General features: G+C 38.2%; 4 protein-coding genes across 4 annotated transcripts; 2 read left to right on the top strand and 2 right to left on the bottom strand.

Annotated features, from left to right (window-relative positions):
• Positions 1 to 489: 489 nt before the first annotated feature.
• On the top strand, positions 490 to 6,901 carry LOC111776881 (DEAD-box ATP-dependent RNA helicase 37-like). The gene is made up of 7 exons (XM_023656275.1): positions 490 to 610; positions 1,107 to 1,920; positions 2,025 to 2,108; positions 2,866 to 3,108; positions 3,318 to 3,485; positions 3,724 to 3,837; positions 5,746 to 6,901. The coding sequence occupies exons 2-7, from the start codon at positions 1,174 to 1,176 to the stop codon at positions 6,253 to 6,255; spliced, it is 1,866 nt and encodes a 621-aa protein (XP_023512043.1). The 5' UTR covers positions 490 to 610; positions 1,107 to 1,173; the 3' UTR covers positions 6,256 to 6,901.
• Positions 6,902 to 7,512: 611 nt separating this feature from the next.
• LOC111776882 (F-box/kelch-repeat protein At1g55270-like) lies at positions 7,513 to 10,919 on the top strand. The gene is made up of 2 exons (XM_023656276.1): positions 7,513 to 8,026; positions 9,366 to 10,919. The coding sequence occupies exons 1-2, from the start codon at positions 7,964 to 7,966 to the stop codon at positions 10,614 to 10,616; spliced, it is 1,314 nt and encodes a 437-aa protein (XP_023512044.1). The 5' UTR covers positions 7,513 to 7,963; the 3' UTR covers positions 10,617 to 10,919.
• A 989-nt stretch (positions 10,920 to 11,908) lies between these two features.
• LOC111776751 lies at positions 11,909 to 14,184 on the bottom strand. Its single transcript, XM_023656091.1, has 2 exons — positions 13,449 to 14,184; positions 11,909 to 12,243 (listed from the first exon to the last, which is right to left on the bottom strand). The coding sequence occupies exons 1-2, from the start codon at positions 13,944 to 13,946 to the stop codon at positions 12,199 to 12,201; spliced, it is 543 nt and encodes a 180-aa protein (XP_023511859.1). The 5' UTR covers positions 13,947 to 14,184; the 3' UTR covers positions 11,909 to 12,198.
• A 356-nt stretch (positions 14,185 to 14,540) lies between these two features.
• Positions 14,541 to 15,670, bottom strand: LOC111777481 (protein YLS3-like). Its single transcript, XM_023657106.1, has 3 exons — positions 15,158 to 15,670; positions 14,936 to 15,025; positions 14,541 to 14,843 (listed from the first exon to the last, which is right to left on the bottom strand). The coding sequence occupies exons 1-3, from the start codon at positions 15,501 to 15,503 to the stop codon at positions 14,722 to 14,724; spliced, it is 558 nt and encodes a 185-aa protein (XP_023512874.1). The 5' UTR covers positions 15,504 to 15,670; the 3' UTR covers positions 14,541 to 14,721.
• Positions 15,671 to 19,132: the final 3,462 nt, after the last annotated feature.

Below are 19,132 nucleotides of genomic sequence, written 5' to 3'. Positions count from 1 at the left end.
TGGATCAGATACCCAGTTGGTTCTCAATTGGTAAAAATCAAACATTCTTCTTTTTTGGTTATTTTTACAGCTCACATATTACCAAAATAAACAACTGGATCTTAAAGGGAAATAAACAACTGTTTGATCTTTGACTAATAATCTACTTTTTTAAAACCGTAAAATCACATAAAATCAATTAATTTAGTTACTGTGCACTGAGGGAGTGATGAAGTAGAATGTGAAATTAGAGAAAAGGAAAAAAAATCGGAAGAAAAAGAAAATAGAGGATTTGGACCGCTAATCCTCTAAACATACGTACGGACGTAGTAATTTGGTCTGTAATTTATAATTACCTTAATTAATTTTAATTTCAAATTCACAAGTTTTACTTTAATTACCCAAACTCTGAGAATAAAAGAAAAAGAAAAAAAAAAAAAAGCAAAGGAGGGAAAAGTAGAGAGAAGAAAAAACGCGAAATTAGACATATTTATATATAAATATTTATTCTCAAATATCAGATATTTTTGTTTTCGTTCTCTCGAAGCAAGGCGCTTTTTTATCTCTCCCTCTTGTCTGCTACACGAAAATTAGGGTTCCTGGATCTTCCACTATTTTTGCGTCATTTCAGGTATCCGCGTTTTTTTTTTTGTTTTTCCTGTTCTTCAGGTTCTTCCCTCCTTCCCCGTCTCCGTATCTTTGTCTTTGCGCGCATTGTTATGATTTTGAACTCTTTCTTGTTTCTTGATTTTGTTTTATTTTTTTCTCACCTGGGCTTTCCTTGCTTTCCTCTACTTGCTTTTGCTGCAGATCAAGATTATCTGTTTCTGTTACTTTCGTGAGTTATGTTTGTTGCGCGAAAAAGAATCTGGGATTTGAGAGCGATTAATTTTAGATTTAAAAGANTGAATATTATTATTGTGATTATTTTTTTTTCTTTTTTTCTTGGGCTTATTTTCGTTGATCGGAGGACGCATTTATTTCCATGTTTCCGTATTAAGTTCCTCACGAGCTCGACTTAGCTTTACATCCGAATATACTTGTGTTCACCCCTGGGTTTATGCATGCTTGAACCTTTCGTTTTCTGAGGAGGTGGGTTAATTTGTTTATTCATAAATAATGTGCAGAATTTGTTGTCATTTGGAGTGGATTGGCGAACTTTTTCCTGTTGCACTTGTGTAAGGGTCTCCGACTATGCGAACTTCGTGGGCAGATTTGGCTGCAAGCTCTGCTGCTGATAATGTAGCTGCTGGTTCTTCTGCTAACAACTGCAGTGCTGGAACTACAACAGCACCTGGCCGATCAACCTATGTTCCACCACATCTTCGGAATCGCCCAGCCTCTTCCGATCCACCTGCTGCAGCGAATAGTGGGCCTGCTGTGGGAAACGATCGTTCTGGAAATGTAGGGCCCCGCTGGGGTGGTCCCAGGAATGATTATAATCGCTCTGGGTATGGTGGTGGCAGCCGTGGAGGTGGATGGGGAAATAGAGGAGGTGGATGGGATCGCGGGAGGGGGGATCGTGAAGTGAACCCATTTGGAGACGATGATGATACAGAGCAAGAATTTGGAGAGCAAGAAAACACTGGTATAAATTTTGATGCATATGAAGATATTCCTGTGGAAACTAGTGGTGAAAATGTACCCCCTCCGGTGAATACATTTGCTGAAATTGATTTGGGTGAAGAACTTAATCAAAACATTCGGCGATGCAAGTATGTAAAACCAACTCCCGTTCAGCGGCATGCTATTCCTATCTCCCTAGGAGGGAGAGACTTGATGGCTTGTGCTCAGACTGGATCTGGAAAGACTGCTGCTTTTTGTTTCCCCATTATCAGCGGCATAATGAAGGGCCAGAATATGCAGAGACCAGCTCGAGGTGCACGTACAGCATACCCACTTGCCCTTATTCTCTCCCCGACTAGGGAGCTTTCAATGCAAGTGAGTTTTCCTAAAAAAACTTTCATTTCGTTTTCCTTTGATTATGTAATAAGTCATCTACTCATTACAATTTAGCATTTTACGGATGAATTCTTGTGTTTTAGATACATGAAGAAGCAAGGAAATTCTCTTATCAAACAGGTGTCAGAGTGGTGGTTGCTTATGGGGGTTCACCAATCAACCTACAGGTTTCGTGTTCCTTTACCCCCTTCATCATTTTCTATCTTTGAAGTATGTAAGCACACAATGTGCGTGTGTGTGTGGGCCACACACACACACACACACACACACACACACACACTTGTTTATTTATATAATTATATTCAGGTAAGAAAAATCAGGACAAATGAATTTTGCATCGAAGTACCGTTCATGTAGTTGCTGAGGTCGCCCTTGCATTGCATATTTGTATGGAAGTATATTGTGAGGGGCAAGGGAGTATATGTACTTGTGACAGTAAATCATCTCATCGTAATGTCGTCCAATGATGCTATGTCAGCTTGAGAAAAAAAAATCATTTATTATAATTACTTTAGAATGATTTAACCATGGTCACAAACATGAACATTTTGTTGTGTACATTTATACTGTGGAGTGGTAATTGACGCACAATATTTTCAAGATAAAATTGGTTAGATTTTCCTTTGCTGGTACTAGCCCGAACTTATTGGTTTAGGAACTAAGCTACCAGCAGTTATTGATGAGAGGCATATTACATCTCGAAAAGCTTTGTAAAAAATTCACTCATCCGATGATCTATTAATTTTCCTTGACTTAAAATGTCATGAAAATTTTGTCATCTACTGTTAGTAGGTGTAGGATCTATTCTTTTTATGGTTCATTTGTGATGTCACAATCCACTCATGTGTCCTTAGAATTTTCTTGTTTATAATTTTTATTTGGTTAGCACTATTGATACTTTTTTTTTTTTAATAAAAAAATCAGCTACGTGATCTAGAAAGAGGTGCTGATATTCTTGTTGCAACTCCGGGAAGGTTGGTAGATTTGCTTGAAAGGGCTAAAGTTTCACTGCAAATGATAAGATACTTGGCCCTTGATGAAGCAGATCGCATGTTAGATATGGGATTTGAGCCCCAAATCAGGAAAATAGTAGAACAAATGGACATGCCTCCTCCTGGTGTAAGGCAGACTATGCTGTTTAGTGCAACTTTCCCAAGGGAGATTCAGGTACTACTTCAGTATGCGTACAACTTTATGTGTTCCGATGCATTATATTCTTAATGGTATTACTTTTCCTTATCCGTATAAACCAAGTGCAATTTTTATATTATGTAGTGTAGAAGTTGGGGAACATGTTAGAATCAAAGACAGGCATTTGTTTTGGGCACTCCTCTTCTGACATCAAACTCATATTATGTTGACTTTGTTTCTTGCAGAGACTGGCCTCTGATTTTCTTTCAAGCTATATATTTCTGGCTGTTGGAAGAGTGGGTTCAAGTACTGATCTAATTGCTCAAAGAGTTGAATTTGTTCATGAATCTGATAAGAGAAGTCATTTATTGGACCTTCTTCATGCACAGAGGTCAAATGGTGTGCAGGGCAAGGTATATGTTTTACATTTAACCCATCATTGTGAGGATTCTCGGGGTTTTAGTTTTTTTTTTTTTGTTATTTAAATAACTGTTTTTCTTATGAATTGATCTCTATGACTTGTGCTTCTATCAATCTCATATTTCTAGGTTAGGATATTGAATTTTAGGCATAGAGCATTTATCTTGATTTTCCTAAATTGCCAAGGAAATATGCCTCATGTAGATTTTTATATGATTTCTGTACTGGCAGCAATCTCTTACTTTGGTTTTTGTGGAGACAAAGAAGGGAGCTGATGCTCTTGAACATTGGTTATGCCTTAATGGTTTTCCTGCCACTACCATTCACGGTGATAGAACACAACAGGTAAGTACATTCGTGCCTGGCATTTTTATTGATCTTCATCTTAAAGCAGTTGTTCTAATCTTTTTTCCCAGAAAATATAGTGTGCTACTTTCTTGTTTTAAAAAAGTATCAAAAAGTAACTCTTAGTAAAGGAATTATTATTTCTATTTGCGGTTTAATTCCCACTGGGAAAATTACACTGGATTTTTATGTTCTGGTATTACTGCTATAGCTTGTATTTGAATATAGGCTTTACTCAGAGCCCATCCTTCCACTAATCTCTGCTTTTACATTATTAAGTTTTACCCTAGGAACTTGATCTTGGGTACCTTGGAGGTGTCTCCTAGCATTCCAAACTTACCTACTAGCTACCTTCTTGGCTGTTGCTTCTATTTTATGCGGTTCATCATTTGAAAATGTGTGTGCGTATGTCTGTATAGGTTAAGGAAAATTGAACTGCCTCTATTAAAGAAACGATATATCATTGAACAAGAGGATTACGGCAATTTGGTGGACAAGTTCTGCCCTTATGAGAGAAATCTTTTACTCTTAAGGAGAACCTCTAACTAATCAATAATGTTAAGCCTTCCGTGCCAAGTGGAAGGCTTTTATGTGACTTACTCTAGCTTGGGGATGGATATCTCCTTTCTTTTGTATATATTGTCACTCCTCTTACCATAAAATTATATTTTCTCACATCGACGGAATATATCATTTCCTACCAAAAATGTAAAAATGCTTCCACTGTTTTTTTGAAAACAAGAAGTCTCTATGTATACCATATTAAATTTATCCTATCTGTGGACATGGTTTATGATCTCCCCTCGTCACTAAAAATTCCTGTGATCTAACACTAATTTAGTTCAGTTTAGTTATTTAATTATGGCTTTAATCTTTTGTCATTTTAAATTTCTGTGTTGTCCTCTTTAATGTTAACTGCTAAGGATTTAATTAAAAAACTTAATGCATGAAGGATAAAATGGAGTTTTTAAAAAGATCATGGATATATGAAGGTACACAATGATGCATACATCAACGGGCATATATGCGAAGTCTTGTGTAAATGGGAACTTATTTTTGCCTATTACTTGGATAAAAGTCTCAAGTAATTGAAGTTCTTTAAAGAAATAGGTTGCAACGTTATTCTGCAGTTACAAATGATTTGTTGATTGATATTCTATATCATACTTTACACTTCGTTGACTTGTTGCTTTCCCTTCTTGTCTCCTGACCATTTCATTATTCTTAGCATTATTCAAAACCCACTGCGGTTTCTGAGTTTTAGATTCCTGCTAAATCTACTAAGGTGTAGAAGTTCTGACATTTGATGTTAAATGTAATCTTGGAACTTCAACAGTCTCTATTTGTTGATTTTGTCATTACTTATGGAATGATGCATGTGAGACTTCCCTATGAAGGTCTTGCTTTATTCTTAAGAATCGGAGGAACTTTTCAATAGGAACTCTGGAAAATGAAAGAAGGGCCAGCTGCTTTTTACTGGAGTGTTCAGTCTTGCATAATTTGTCTTGAATGTTTTGAATCTAGATGGCGAGTTCTAAGTGAAGACTGAAGTTGTGATAGTTGAGTTACAGCTTCAGATGGATAGAGTTTTAGAACGTGATAGCTCATTTTGATCTTGTCATTTGAGTTGTTTCCTTGTCCTCCTACAAAGTTTAGATGTTATTGTTACTCAGTCCATGTTTCCAAGTATTAAGTAATTTTCTAATTAAGAAGAGAGTGTCTGCTACTGGCCATGAAGTTATTTGAGGGTGGCTAGCTGTTGTTACCGATAATGGTTGTTTTATACTCATTGATGCATGGGAGAGAAATTAAAATTTGTGTTTGTCCACGTATTATAATAATTTCTTGCATTTGGATTGTTTACAATTTATTTGTGGTCCTGTTTTATGTATTTATACATGTTTGCAGGAAAGAGAACAAGCATTGAGGTCATTTAGAAGTGGGAACACGCCAATTTTGGTGGCAACTGATGTAGCTGCCCGTGGGCTTGACATTCCTCATGTTGCACATGTGGTGAATTTCGATCTCCCTAATGACATTGATGATTATGTTCATAGAATTGGACGAACGGGGAGAGCTGGGAAGACTGGTTTAGCTACTGCCTTCTTTAATGAGAACAATTCGTCCATAGCAAGGTCCTTGGCTGATCTGATGCAAGAATCTAATCAAGAAGTTCCTGATTGGCTATCACGATTTGCTGCCAGGTCTTCATACAGTGGAGGGAGAAATCGTCGTTCTGGGGGAGGCCGATTTGGTAGCCGTGACTATCGAAGGGATTCCTCTTTCAGCAGAGGTGGTTCTGATTATTATAGTGGAGGCAGCAACAACAATAGCAACAGTGGGGGTTATGGTGGTGTTTCCGGTGGATATGGAGGGGGAGGGTACGGTGGTTCAGGGGTGACTAGTGCATGGGACTAACATGTACGCTTTTAAATTATTTACAGTGTTTAGGTGATGGGTAGAGGAACCCGTTTCTGCCTGAATAGAGTATTGTTTTTTTTTTTTTCTTCGACTATTGGTGTTAAAAGTGATTATTGTCGAAACTTATTGTCATTATGGGGGGAAAAGGAGAAACCGTTGTCCATTTTGGGGCCCATTAGGAATGTAGAGTTGTGTGCAGTGTTCGTTAGGTGTTGGTTAAAATGGTACTAACAAAGTAGGATTTCTTTTTGCTCGTCTCTTATCAGTTGGATAATATGGTGGGTGGAGAGATCTCAGGGCTTTACCGTTCGGCAGCTATTGCGTTTTCCATCACTTATGCCAAAGTTCTTTAAATCCCAGTTTGCTTGGGTATTCCTCGAGCTTGTTGGGGGTATCTTCTTCTTCTTCCCCCTTCTTGAAGAATTTCATAGTTTCTGTACTATTTTGTTGTTGACCCGAAATAAATTGAAAACCATCTGTTAGGGCCTTATGATTTCAGAACGTAGAGACCAGGTTTTGCTGGGTTAAATTTTCTTTCACATACTTCAAAGAATGAAACTATTGTACACATTTTAGCTTTTATATTTCTCCGTGTTGTGAGACTTTAGTTCTATCCAATTAAGAGCGAGTAAGTTTCCTCTCTTTCTCTGCAACATCAGAAGGTTGTGGCGTCTGTCTATGATTTCATGTTGAACATTTTGTGTGACCAGGCTACTGTTTGGACTGATTTTATGGGTTTATTGTACTCTAATTGAACAAGTAATGATGATAGAGATAATAGAAAGCAAGTTACGGAAATCCTAGTGACCTTGTCTTTGAAAATCTATCCTTGCCTTGTACAGTTTCAAGTTCACTCATTAGCGTTTAGCCTTCCAATTCCAATGGATTAGAGATTAGTAGGAGCAGTATGATGTTTTGGTTTTGGCAATATCATATTTAATCAGAGGCATCAGAATAAGGGCGTGGACCAGTGGTCCCTCATTTATTGAATTTGGTTTAGAAAAAGCATTCATATCTTCACATAATTAGTGTCCGCACAGTAAACAATTTTCACAAACTTTAGAAACTTTCAAACAAGCAAACAAATAGCAATTAAAACTACCTTGCGAACACTTTTTTTATTTTATTTTTTTCCTTTTTCTGCAAGAAATATTCCATAAAAAGCCAAGAGAAAAATGATGCACAGGACTCGATCATTACAGCGATGATATTATTTGTCTTGTGTTTAATGCTTTAAGGCAATTTCTTCGTGGATAATAATTTCACTTTGTTTGGGAATCCATGTCCAGAGAAAGGCAGAAGTGAAACAGGGGAAGGGGAAGGGCTCTCCACTGAATGACATTGACTTGTCTATCTCTTCTTTCCCCTCAAAATTGGGTTTTGACCCATTAATGGTAACAACAAACACCACCCTTCTCATTACACTTTCTTGTCCTTTTCTCTCATTGAAAAATAGTTTTAAATCTGATGCTTCCAAAAATCAGAAATCTGTGCGCGCGTTACCGAGAGAAAACTGGTTCATATTTGGTTTCTTGTAAGCGGTTCTTCGGGTCAAACTCTCATCGTAACGGGTTCAATTCCCTCTGTTAGATCAGATTCTTGAAGGGTTGAAGTTTTGGTGATCCGAGTCTGCTTTGCCTTCTTTACCCTTGATTTTCACGCAGGGTGTGCCTGGAAATTGAATATATGATTCTTTGCTTCCGAAATGAACGAATCGGTTGAACACTCTCCAAGACCTCAAAGGGGAATTCGAATTCAAGCTCCACTGGTTAGTCCAATCGAAATATACTCTCCCTTTGTACCGTTTTCCCGTCTAATTGCCTTGCTTTCTCCTATCATTGTCATCCATAGAGTAGCCGAGTAGATTATCCATGGAAATTATGTAGTTTGGTCTGCCTAATTTCGCTTACCAGCGCTCTTCTGCCTTTTCTTGGCCCTCAACACCTCGCATTTGTTCTCTACGATTTTCAATTCGGGGATTTATGGTAAAACAGCGGTGGGGTTATTTTTTTATTTTAACTCATCTAAAACTATCGCATCTTAATTCGATTATTGGGTTTTCTGCGGTAGGTCTTTACGAGCGCATCTGTCTACTTAATGTCTTCTTTCGTCAGCATTCTGTTGAATTTTCTAAATAATCCTCCGAGCTCTATTTTTATGCGTTCTGGATGCTGGATTATGTTCTCAACCTTCTCTAAGAATTGATTCCAAGTTTCAGGTCTTTCATGAGGATTTTGGATTTGTTTTTTAACAATTTTCTTTCTGGTGTTATTTATTTGCCATCCTATTGTAGAAACTGTCTTATATCCTTTCATTTTTCTCAATGAAAGGTCNAAAAAAAAAAAAAAAAAAAAAAAAAAAAAAAGAAGAAAGAAATTGTGGATGAACCTTTCTTTGGGTGGAAAGGCTTCGCAAATTTTGATGCCCATCATTCTATTACTTTTACTGAATCTGAACACATGAAAGAAGTTATGAGGATTACAAAATATGAAGATTCTCGTTGCAGAGTGTGAGTCCCTGTGAATTATAAAGAGATGCATTGATTGGTGAATAGATTTAATTAAAAATATGCACAGATGAGTGCTTCATAAGATAATTAAAAATATGCATGTTGAGTGAGACTTTGCATTGCACTCCGTTGATATTTACAAAAGTATTCATATCTTGGAGGGAGTGGCGTGTTGTGCTCGCATCTTTGAACTTCTTTTGTTATGGTCTTCGTCTCAGCGTGGTCGGTTCAGAAATCCTATAGTACAGCCCCCATAGGAGCCGTGCCCTTTACTTCTATTGAATCAAAAATAGATATTTGGGCACAATCCCTGGGCTCATTATTGTCCTTTCTAGAATACTTGGAGGCATAAGACCGACCAACCATCCAAATATGGTGGCAAAAGTTTAAGCGTCAATTGAATGCCATACATGATTCGCTGGGTTTCATATGGGTCACCTTTGTCTTCTTTTTACCTTTCTGGCACCTTTCTGGCAAGTTGCTGTCGTAAACATTTTTGCATCTAACTGAAGATATGTTGGGTTAACGTTGGCTTCTTTTTTCTTTTTTGGAAGTTGTCATGTAAACTTTTTTGCAGCTAATTGAAAATATATTGTAGGTTGATTCTGTGTCGTGTTATTGCAAAGTAGATTCAGGCTTGAAAACAGTTGTTGGAGCTAGAAAATTCGTCCCTGGCACGAAAATATGTATCCAGCCTGATATTAATCCAAATGCACATAGAAGTAAAACTTCGCGGAGAGAAAGGAACCGAGTCCAGCCTCCACTCCTACCAGGCCTTCCTGACGATCTTGCCATTGCTTGTCTAATTCGAGTCCCTCGAGTGGAACACAGGAAACTCCGCCTTGTCTGTAAGAGATGGTATCGACTCCTGATGGGAAACTTCTATTATTCTCTAAGGAAAAGTCTTGGCATGGCAGAAGAGTGGGTCTACGTCATCAAAAGGGAACGTGACCGAAGGATATCATGGCATGCCTTTGATCCTACCTACCAGCTTTGGCAATCACTTCCACCTGTCCCTATTGAATACTCCGAGGCCCTCGGTTTTGGCTGTGCTGTTCTTAGTGGTTGCCACCTATACTTATTTGGAGGGAAAGATCCAATAAGGGGATCAATGAGGCGAGTGATTTTCTACAGTGCCCGTACGAACAAATGGCATAGAGCACCTGATATGCTTCGGAAACGTCATTGTTTCGGCTCTTGTGTTATTAATAACTGCCTTTATGTTGCTGGCGGTGAATGTGAGGGGATCCATAGAACTCTTCGTTCTGCTGAAGTTTATGATCCCAATAAGAACAGATGGAGCTTTATTTCAGATATGAGCTCGGCAATGTTGCCATTCATTGGTGTAGTTCATGATGGGTTGTGGTTCCTGAAAGGACTTGGAACTCGCAGAGAGGTCATGAGTGAAGCCTATTCTCCCATAACTAATACTTGGACAACGGTAAGTGATGGGATGGTCGCTGGCTGGCGCAACCCGAGTATTTCTTTAAATGGACAACTTTACGCCTTGGATTGCCAAGATGGATGCAAGCTCAGGGTTTACGATGGTGCAACGGACTCATGGACCAAATTCATCGATAGCAAGGTCCATTTTGGAAGTTCTCGTGCTCTAGAGGCTGCTGCGCTAGTTTCGCTTAATGGGAAGCTTTGCATTATTCGCAACAACATGAGCATCAGTCTAGTTGATGTTTCAAGTCCGGATAAAAGGATTGAGAGCAATCCTGACCTGTGGGAAAATATTGCTGGGAAAGGTCAGTTGAGGACTCTAGTTTCAAATTTATTGTTCAGCATAGCTGGCAGAAATGGCTTGAAAAGTCATATTGTGCATTGTCAAGTCCTCCAGGCATGAGAAGCGGGACGGCGGAACGATATTTTTGAACGGTGCGTGAAAGAAGGCACAGAGAAACTCTTATTTCGGAGAGAACATGGATTTGGTTCAATCAAGTTTGACCTGACCTCGTTAGTTGCCTTCAGAATGCCTAATGGTGAAGCTGTTGATTTAGTTACAGGAGGAGGGCTTAGTTCTAGAATTTGATTTCATTACATTCTTGAACAGAAAGCAAATACTTGTAAGTAAATCTTGTTAATCAATCTCAGGCTAGTTTGTTTATTTTGTGGGAGATCTTATGCAAGTATTGTCTAATCTTGGAGATATCTGCCTGTGTGAATATGAACAAAACAAGACCCAGAAAAGATTCAAACATTTATTGTGTGCTCAAACATATATGATGAATTAAAGGAGATTCAGAGGAACAAAGCAACTACAGGAACTTATTGACATAGCAAAAGAACAAAGGTGATAGAGTTTAGATCTTTGCTCATGGGATCATCTCACAGTCCCAGAGACGGTTGGGTCAGTGAATCTTTAGCTGATTACGAAAGTTGGTAATAAAAGCTTCAGCTCTTTGGTTTATGTCATCCTTTTCGTTTGGTTGCTTCTTTGTGGAGAATCTTTGTCCTTTTTGTTCTTGCTGCACTTGAATGAAGATATCTCTGTAGCTTTCCATTGCAGTAATGGGATCTGAGACTGAGAGATTGGGAGTTTGAATGTTGTTTGGGAGTGGGATTGGCAATGGAGTTGGGTTTTATATGCAACAAGATGAGCGCCATTTAAAAATGATGCTGAAAGGAAACGCCAACACCAACACCCACCACCAATTTGGCTTATTATATTGCATATCATTTGGTGCATTTCAACAGGGTGCTCCAGTTTCCCACGTTTGAATTCGAGACAAGTTTCTATATCTCTTTTCTTATATTATTTTTGTTCCATTCCTTCACATGAACCACATGCTATAATTTAATTCTACTCAATTATTTGTTCGGTAAAACAACAATAAATCACTTTTGAAGTATATATATATATTCTCGACCCAATAAACCAATATCAAATCTTTGACGTGAATTATGGATGACAACCATTTTTTNAAAAAAAAAAAAAAAAAAAAAAAAAAAAAAAAAAAAAAAAAAAAAAAAAAAAATGGAACATAACATCTTCTTCAAGACTACAGTAAAGAGAATGTAAGAAACAGAAGATAGTTGAAAAAGATTTTCCCTTGTAATGGGATTCTTTATGCTCGCATTGAACCATGCCATTTGAGAATTATGCGATCTTTAATCCCACTAATCAAATACCAACAGAGTAAAACGTGTAGTTAATATAACGTATCATTCATATGCATTGAGTTCATAATACCTCAAATGCCAAAGTTTTAGGCACTTTTTTGAGGATCAAACTGAGAAGCCTCATCTAATCTTAAATCTAATCTAATATTAACACAGTCATATCATATCATGGGTCTTCAAAGATAGACATTGATATTTTGGCGTCTAAACTGAGACCAGATACCTTAAAACATCTAAACTTCTTCGGCTAATTTAGATAATGCAGCAACCGAAGAACTTCAAGAGCTTGGACAACTGACATCGAGCTACTCAGTGATCAGCATCTGGATGTCATCTATTGGCGTTGGGAGCTGTGAGCAGCAATGAACAAGCATTAGCATATGAAGAATTACTCTCCAAAACACACACTCTGTACCATTCTTGAAACTTACAATAAGTCATTAGAAACAGAGAGAGCACCGAGACTAGCATATTGGAATATCAGGCGGCCAAAATAACTATGTTCACTGGAAAAGGTTACGCAAGCAGAATTTGAAACAGAAACATAGGAGCTAATGATCATAAACTTTCTTATAGCACACGAATTCAAATGGTTCGATTCTTTTGGTCATTTGGATACAACAGCCCAAGTGGACTACTACTAACAGAAATTGTCTATTTTGGCCTGTCACGTATAGCCGTCAGCCACACGATTTTAAAACGCGTCTACTAAAGAAAGGTTTTCTACACTCATACATGAAATGTATCGTTCCCCTCTCCAACCGATGTGAGATCTCACAATCTACTCCTTGGAGGCCCAACGTCCTCGTTGGCACACTGCCTGGTATCTGGCTTCGATACCATCTGTAACAGCCCAAACCCACTACTCACTATCCATATAAGAAATGTTTTGTTCCCCTCTCCAATGGATTGTGAGATCCTATATCGGTTGGAGAGGGGAACGAAACATTCCTTATATGGGTGTTGAAAATCTCTCCCTAGTAGACGCATTTTAAAACCGTGAGGTTGACAGCGACACGTAACAAGCTAAACCGGACAATATCTATTAGTAGTGGGCTTGGAGCGTTACAAATGATATCAAAGGCAGATACTAGGCGATGTGCCAGAGAGGACGCTGGCTCCCAAGGGGTGAATTTTGAGATCCCACATTGGTCGGAAAGGAGAACAAAGCATTTCTTATAAGAGAGTGTGGAGAGACGTTTTTTGAATCTTGAGGGGAAGCCTGTAATGGAAAGCCGAATGATGACAATATTGGCTTGAGCTTGTCCTTCTAGCAGTCGAGTTCATACATAGGCATCATGCTTTAAAAGCAAGATTTCTTCAAACTTCACAGAATCTATCACACTTTTTAACAAACTACTGTCCAACAGATTTTTCTCTACGGAATAGAACAACGCTAAAAGTACCGCAATTATAGAGTTGAAAGGATGAACAGAGCGGAGCGATTACTAACGGATACCCATAAGTTTATGATAATCAGGAAAGAGAATAGCCCCAAATTAGATTCTAGAGTATAGAGATAAAGGGGGAAAATGCAAATTATAATCGAATATACCTCAAGAATCCGTTTCCAGGAGGCAAGGCAAGAGCCGAAACCATTGTCCTGGCACGAGTGGACGGTCTTGAACTGCTCTGCGTCGAGTTTCTTGTTGATAAACCCAACCTGGAAGTAGATGTTATCAGAAGGCGGCAAACCGACTCTGATTTCCTTCACATCGAACCACAGGAACAATTTCTGAACCTCGATACCGTCCAGATGAGTGATGGAGCCGCATTGAAGCTTCCCCGTGATGGTGTTGTGGTAATAAACCAAGTAATCGAACTCAACGTAGCAGGGTTTGGCCAAGTGAACGACAAATTGACCATCGGATGAGAGGGTGTAGTCGATGACGGAGTCAGGTAAAAGGCCACTGGGAAGCCCATATTGGGGGAGGATATCATAGACAGTGGGAGCATCAGGTGCTGCTACAGAAACCGAAGGAAGTGCGGCCAAGAAGACGAAGGAGGTGAAAAATATTACACCCAGATGAGAATTTGTGGTGGGAGCCGCCATGGGTCTTCTTCTTCAGTTGTTAGAGATGGAATAATGTTTTTGAAAAGGGGATTTGAGGTGGTGAATGGTGTAGGGATTTGTATGGGGCTACAGAGATTTGGGGGAGACGAGAATAGGATAAACTGGTTTGCTTGATTCTCGTTGATCCAGATTGACAAATGCTTATCTCCCGCTTTAGCTCATTCATTGGTCGTGTTTCCCGGGAGGATTAAATTATTAGATACTAATTGGATAAATATAAATTTTATATGTTATTACCAACATTTCAACTCGAGAATGAATTTTAATTAATTTATTTATTTTTAATAATAAACTCGAGAATGAGTAAGATTTTTTTTTTCTTTTTTTTTAATGAAAGTTGTTAAGAATAAGATGAAAATAAAGGCAAAACACTCGAGGTTTGAGATGAGATGGTAGGTAATTAGTTGTTAGAAAAAAGGAATTTCTTCTCTTGCCCCAATCCCTGCCATGGCCAAGCTCGAGGAGCTCACTTTGTCAAATGAGTTGTGCTTTATGCACACCTACAACCTAGGAGACCCTTAAGTCCAATTTAGTTCTTTTTTAACTTAATTTAAGAAGGAAAGGTGAGAATTTTAGGCCAATTTCTTATATAAATATACTTTTGTAGCTCCACAAAAATAAAACTTGAACCATTTAATCATAGTTCAATCAGTTTAACACATATATCTTCGACTAAAAAATTTAAAAGTTCAACATTAAGTTAAATTGGAAAGAAGAAAAAGTTTGTGGTGGGGACAATAAAATAAAAATAGAACTACCAAATACAAGTGAATAGAAGCGATGAAGTGAGAAACCCAATGAACATCTCCACACCCAACCATTGATTCCTCATTCCGCTACCTTTCTCCACGGGAGTTTGGGTGGAATTCCCAGGCGCTGCAAACCATTATTTTAATTAACATTTAGAAATACGCTTTAATAAATGTAATTAATAAAATAATTAAGAGATAAACACAAATATGGATTACCAGCAGTAGCAGGTGCGGCTGTAGTGTTGGCTCCCTTGGTGCCCATAAAATCCTTAGCATCTTGGGAGTTGGGCGACAGATGGAGAAGCCCTATAACCCACATACTCAATTACCAAAAGCAAGAAGAATACATAAACTTGTAATATATTATGTTTAATTTTCGGATTAATTGTTCATCAAAATTCAAACTAAAGCCACAGGAATCATAACGATGAAATATACCGATGCAGTCTTGGATGTTGGCAGGGGCATGGCATGCATTAGGCAGTCCAAGAGCAAGCGTAAGATTAACTTTAAGTCCCAGGCTTGGATCGTTACGGTCCTTTATCAACACACAAAGACATTTCTTACTCTTCTCAAGCACAACCTTGAGCCCACTGCAACAGTCCGGCGTCGGTGCTCTCGCCTCCCCGCCCACGTACGGCAAGCAAGTGGCCAGCCCAACCACCTGGTCCGCGCACTCTGCCCTGTCCTGGTCTACGTTGGAGCTCACAAACCCCACTAAAAGGAGCGCCATGGCGCATGAGATGAGAGCCGTATAATTAGTTGAAGAGGATTTGGAGGCCATGACTCTGGTTGGGAGGGATGGCAATGCGCGGCAGAATGGATGGGGAGGAAGGGGAGGAGGGGGAGTGGGGGCTTTATGGTGTATGATATGGCGGATGGGAAATAAAGGAAGTGGGTGGTTGGTTTAGCAGTTATTACACCCACTCATAATGTATTGCATTGTAATTATATTATTGGACTGCCCACCCTACCTCCCATCTTTTTGGCCATATTCTTACCCTCCCTCACTTTCATAATCAATTCCTTCCCCAGGAGGTCCATTACATGCCAACCGGACAATATATAACCTCAACCCTACCTTCCTTTGGGGGCCAGTGTTCTTGTTGATACTCGTTTCCTTTTTCAATCGATGTGGGACTCTCCAATCCACTCTTTTCGAGAGCCAGCGTCTTTGTTTTCACACTATCTCGTGTCCATAGGGCTTAGTCTCCTCGCTTGCACATCGCTTGGTGTCCCACTATGATACTGTTTGCATATGGTGATGTGGGATCTCACAATTATGAAAAAGAGCGTCTGTGGGTTATGTTCTGTTGCATTATCGAGTGATGCGGGTTGGTTACTCGGCTGAGTTCTTGGAGACATTTAGGGCGTCCGGGTTTGTATGGGGTGCCAAGGGGTGCGGGGGCATCGGTCTATTTTGGCCGTTCAGCTGTTGGCCAAGGCAGGTCTTCGGACCAAAGCTACAACTTAAAAGTAGTGTATTATGATTTTGATGTGGACAACAGTTGGCATCATTAATGATTTATTTTTTCTTTTAATTTATGCGATTGTTAGGTTTGAAAGGCAGATGGAGGTGGTACTATAGCAGAAATGAAGAAAAATGTATGGCTAGTCGCATAGAGATAGGTGAGGCGATGTAAAGTTGAGTTAATTAATAATCTGAGTTATCAATATCATAATATTGTAAGCTGCAACTTAACTTTCCAACTTACAACAACCAAAAAGGGTGGTATTCTAATTAATAACATTTTTAAAATTTCATATTATAAACATTATTTCTATTTATAAATTTCTTTACATTTAACGGAAGATATTCTCAAAATTCATTCTTTTAAGAAAAAATTGTTCTACCTTTTAGAATTTGGTTAAGAATTAAATATTAAGAAAATTAAAATAAACAAAAATTAAAAAACAAAGTATTTATTATTTTTTAGTACAGTGTTTGGGTTCCATAATTGGAAGCCTAACCCTCAAAGTATGCAAACAAGAGAGGACCATCGAGAAATGGTATATTACATTTTAGTGAAAAATAAAAATGAGATCTAGAGTTTAAAATTACATTTCTGTCCCTTCTCAATAAATTAATTTCTTAAGACTTTTTATGAGTATATTTAATTTAGGTAATCAAACTTCTAAATTATAATTATCGTATGCATTTAAATATACTTTTAAAGTGATTACATATTTCTTTTTATATTTAAAATTATATTTTTTAAATACTCAACAAAATTATTTCAAATATACATGACATTTATAAACGTCTTTTTTTTTTCAAAGTGGGCCATGCTACAAATTATTTTTTTTTTTTTTTGGGAAATACTAAAACATATTTACATTTTTGAGAACAAATATAAGTATACAAAATCTTATTTCAATTAATTTTCTACAATTTTTGTTCTACTCGATTTGAAATAATAATTGATTTTCTTACCAATTTTTGTTCCAACAGTAATAATAATTTGGTTTCGAAAACGGAGCGTTTGAAATTTGAACGAAAGAAAGCGACATATCATTATTAATAATGTACGAGCATTCATGATATAAGGTAAAATTATTTATGGTAGTAGTGTTTATATATCTGGCACGATTTCATTAATGATTTATAGGAGTAGTTCAAAACATTAATAGTATATGCCAAAAGAGAACGTCTCCTAAATTGTTTTCCCCATTATTTTATAATATTCGCATCTTCATATTTATTCTATTGGTGCAGTTTTTAAAAATTTAATCTCAATAATTCAATAATTTTTTAATTAAAAAATTATAAAGTTTTGGTTTATTAATGTATATGTTATAATATTAAGGGTTCTTAAGAAAATATAGGATGAAATTAAATGAACTTCGGTCCGAATTTTAGTGGGCCAAGAATTCTCTGCGATAAGGCCCAATGGCGTTGGAACTTAACCGGGTCGGCCCAATGAGCTGAAAACAAAGGAACCGCGTACCGGACGCCGGACGGGAGACACCGTGTTCTGTCTGAAGCCATTCCNACCCTCCCTCACTTTCATAATCAATTCCTTCCCCAGGAGGTCCATTACATGCCAACCGGACAATATATAACCTCAACCCTACCTTCCTTTGGGGGCCAGTGTTCTTGTTGATACTCGTTTCCTTTTTCAATCGATGTGGGACTCTCCAATCCACTCTTTTCGAGAGCCAGCGTCTTTGTTTTCACACTATCTCGTGTCCATAGGGCTTAGTCTCCTCGCTTGCACATCGCTTGGTGTCCCACTATGATACTGTTTGCATATGGTGATGTGGGATCTCACAATTATGAAAAAGAGCGTCTGTGGGTTATGTTCTGTTGCATTATCGAGTGATGCGGGTTGGTTACTCGGCTGAGTTCTTGGAGACATTTAGGGCGTCCGGGTTTGTATGGGGTGCCAAGGGGTGCGGGGGCATCGGTCTATTTTGGCCGTTCAGCTGTTGGCCAAGGCAGGTCTTCGGACCAAAGCTACAACTTANGGTCCGAATTTTAGTGGGCCAAGAATTCTCTGCGATAAGGCCCAATGGCGTTGGAACTTAACCGGGTCGGCCCAATGAGCTGAAAACAAAGGAACCGCGTACCGGACGCCGGACGGGAGACACCGTGTTCTGTCTGAAGCCATTCCCAGAGAACTTGGTTATGTGCGGCAATTCTTCATCGTGCGTTCAGTTCTGAAGAAGATAGTGGTTCAGGTAATTTCATTTCTCTTTCGCATGGTTTTCGTTTCGTTGTTGAGATGATTTTGGGTATGGAAAGCAAAATGGAGTTTACTGTTAGCCCCATTCTTCCCAGTGCAACTCCAAAATAAGCAACAAAGTTGTATTTTGCACCAGCATTTCTTGTTAAGCTATGTAATTCCATTGGGAGCAAGAAAATTTGAAGCAATTTCTAATTTCTAATTTCTAATTTCTAATTTCGTTGTCTTTGAGACCAGCAGCTAAGATTTGCAATCTGAGAGGTGGAGGTGTTTTCTTGTAAATATAACATTTGCTAACTTCATGAATCACGATCACAAAGATTATGGCGTTCTAGAGAAATGTGTCAAATGTGATTATAATTTTATTTGTGCTATGTGTACAAGAACAGTCTTTTGCTGTTAATCAAAGCACGGTCGAATGTTGTTCCAGTCTTGTTAACGTGTTCTAGTTAGACAAAAGAGTTTGAGATCATGTTTTATGTAATAGCTAAGTAATTGTTTTTTTTTAATATCCGTGAATGTTGGATATTGCTATATAGAATTTGGTTCCAAGAGGTCCCTTTTACTGACCGATTGTCAAATGAATAGACCATTTCTTCTGTAAAAAATTGTGGTTAAGTTACCTCAGTTAATTAAAAACTTACCAGGCGCCATGTCTGATCTTTCCACGAGCTGATATCCCCTTGCTATTTACCACATGTCATTCTATGAACTGTTATAAAATATT

The sequence above is a fragment of the Cucurbita pepo genome, chromosome LG16, assembly GCF_002806865.2.
Source record: "Cucurbita pepo subsp. pepo cultivar mu-cu-16 chromosome LG16, ASM280686v2, whole genome shotgun sequence".
NCBI lineage: Eukaryota > Viridiplantae > Streptophyta > Magnoliopsida > Cucurbitales > Cucurbitaceae > Cucurbita > Cucurbita pepo.
The sequence above is the reverse complement of the archived record's forward strand: the minus strand, read 5'-3'. Positions and strand labels throughout refer to the sequence as shown.

Bases quoted from the DNA above. Each gene is read 5' to 3' on its own strand.
- LOC111776881 (XM_023656275.1), top strand. From the start codon at position 1,174: ATGCGAACTTCGTGGGCAGATTTGGCTGCAAGCTCTGCTGCTGATAAT. The intron at 1,921-2,024 runs GTGAGTTTTCCT...CTTGTGTTTTAG, and splicing joins CTAGGGAGCTTTCAATGCAA to ATACATGAAGAAGCAAGGAA. The intron at 2,109-2,865 runs GTTTCGTGTTCC...TAAAAAAATCAG, and splicing joins GTTCACCAATCAACCTACAG to CTACGTGATCTAGAAAGAGG.
- LOC111776882 (XM_023656276.1), top strand. From the start codon at position 7,964: ATGAACGAATCGGTTGAACACTCTCCAAGACCTCAAAGGGGAATTCGA. The intron at 8,027-9,365 runs GTTAGTCCAATC...AATATATTGTAG, and splicing joins TTCGAATTCAAGCTCCACTG to GTTGATTCTGTGTCGTGTTA.
- LOC111776751 (XM_023656091.1), bottom strand. From the start codon at position 13,946: ATGGCGGCTCCCACCACAAATTCTCATCTGGGTGTAATATTTTTCACC. The intron at 12,244-13,448 runs GTATATTCGATT...TGCTGCTCACAG, and splicing joins CCTGGAAACGGATTCTTGAG to CTCCCAACGCCAATAGATGA.
- LOC111777481 (XM_023657106.1), bottom strand. From the start codon at position 15,503: ATGGCCTCCAAATCCTCTTCAACTAATTATACGGCTCTCATCTCATGC. The intron at 15,026-15,157 runs GTATATTTCATC...TGTGGGTTATAG, and splicing joins CAACATCCAAGACTGCATCG to GGCTTCTCCATCTGTCGCCC. The intron at 14,844-14,935 runs GTAATCCATATT...AATGGTTTGCAG, and splicing joins AGCCGCACCTGCTACTGCTG to CGCCTGGGAATTCCACCCAA.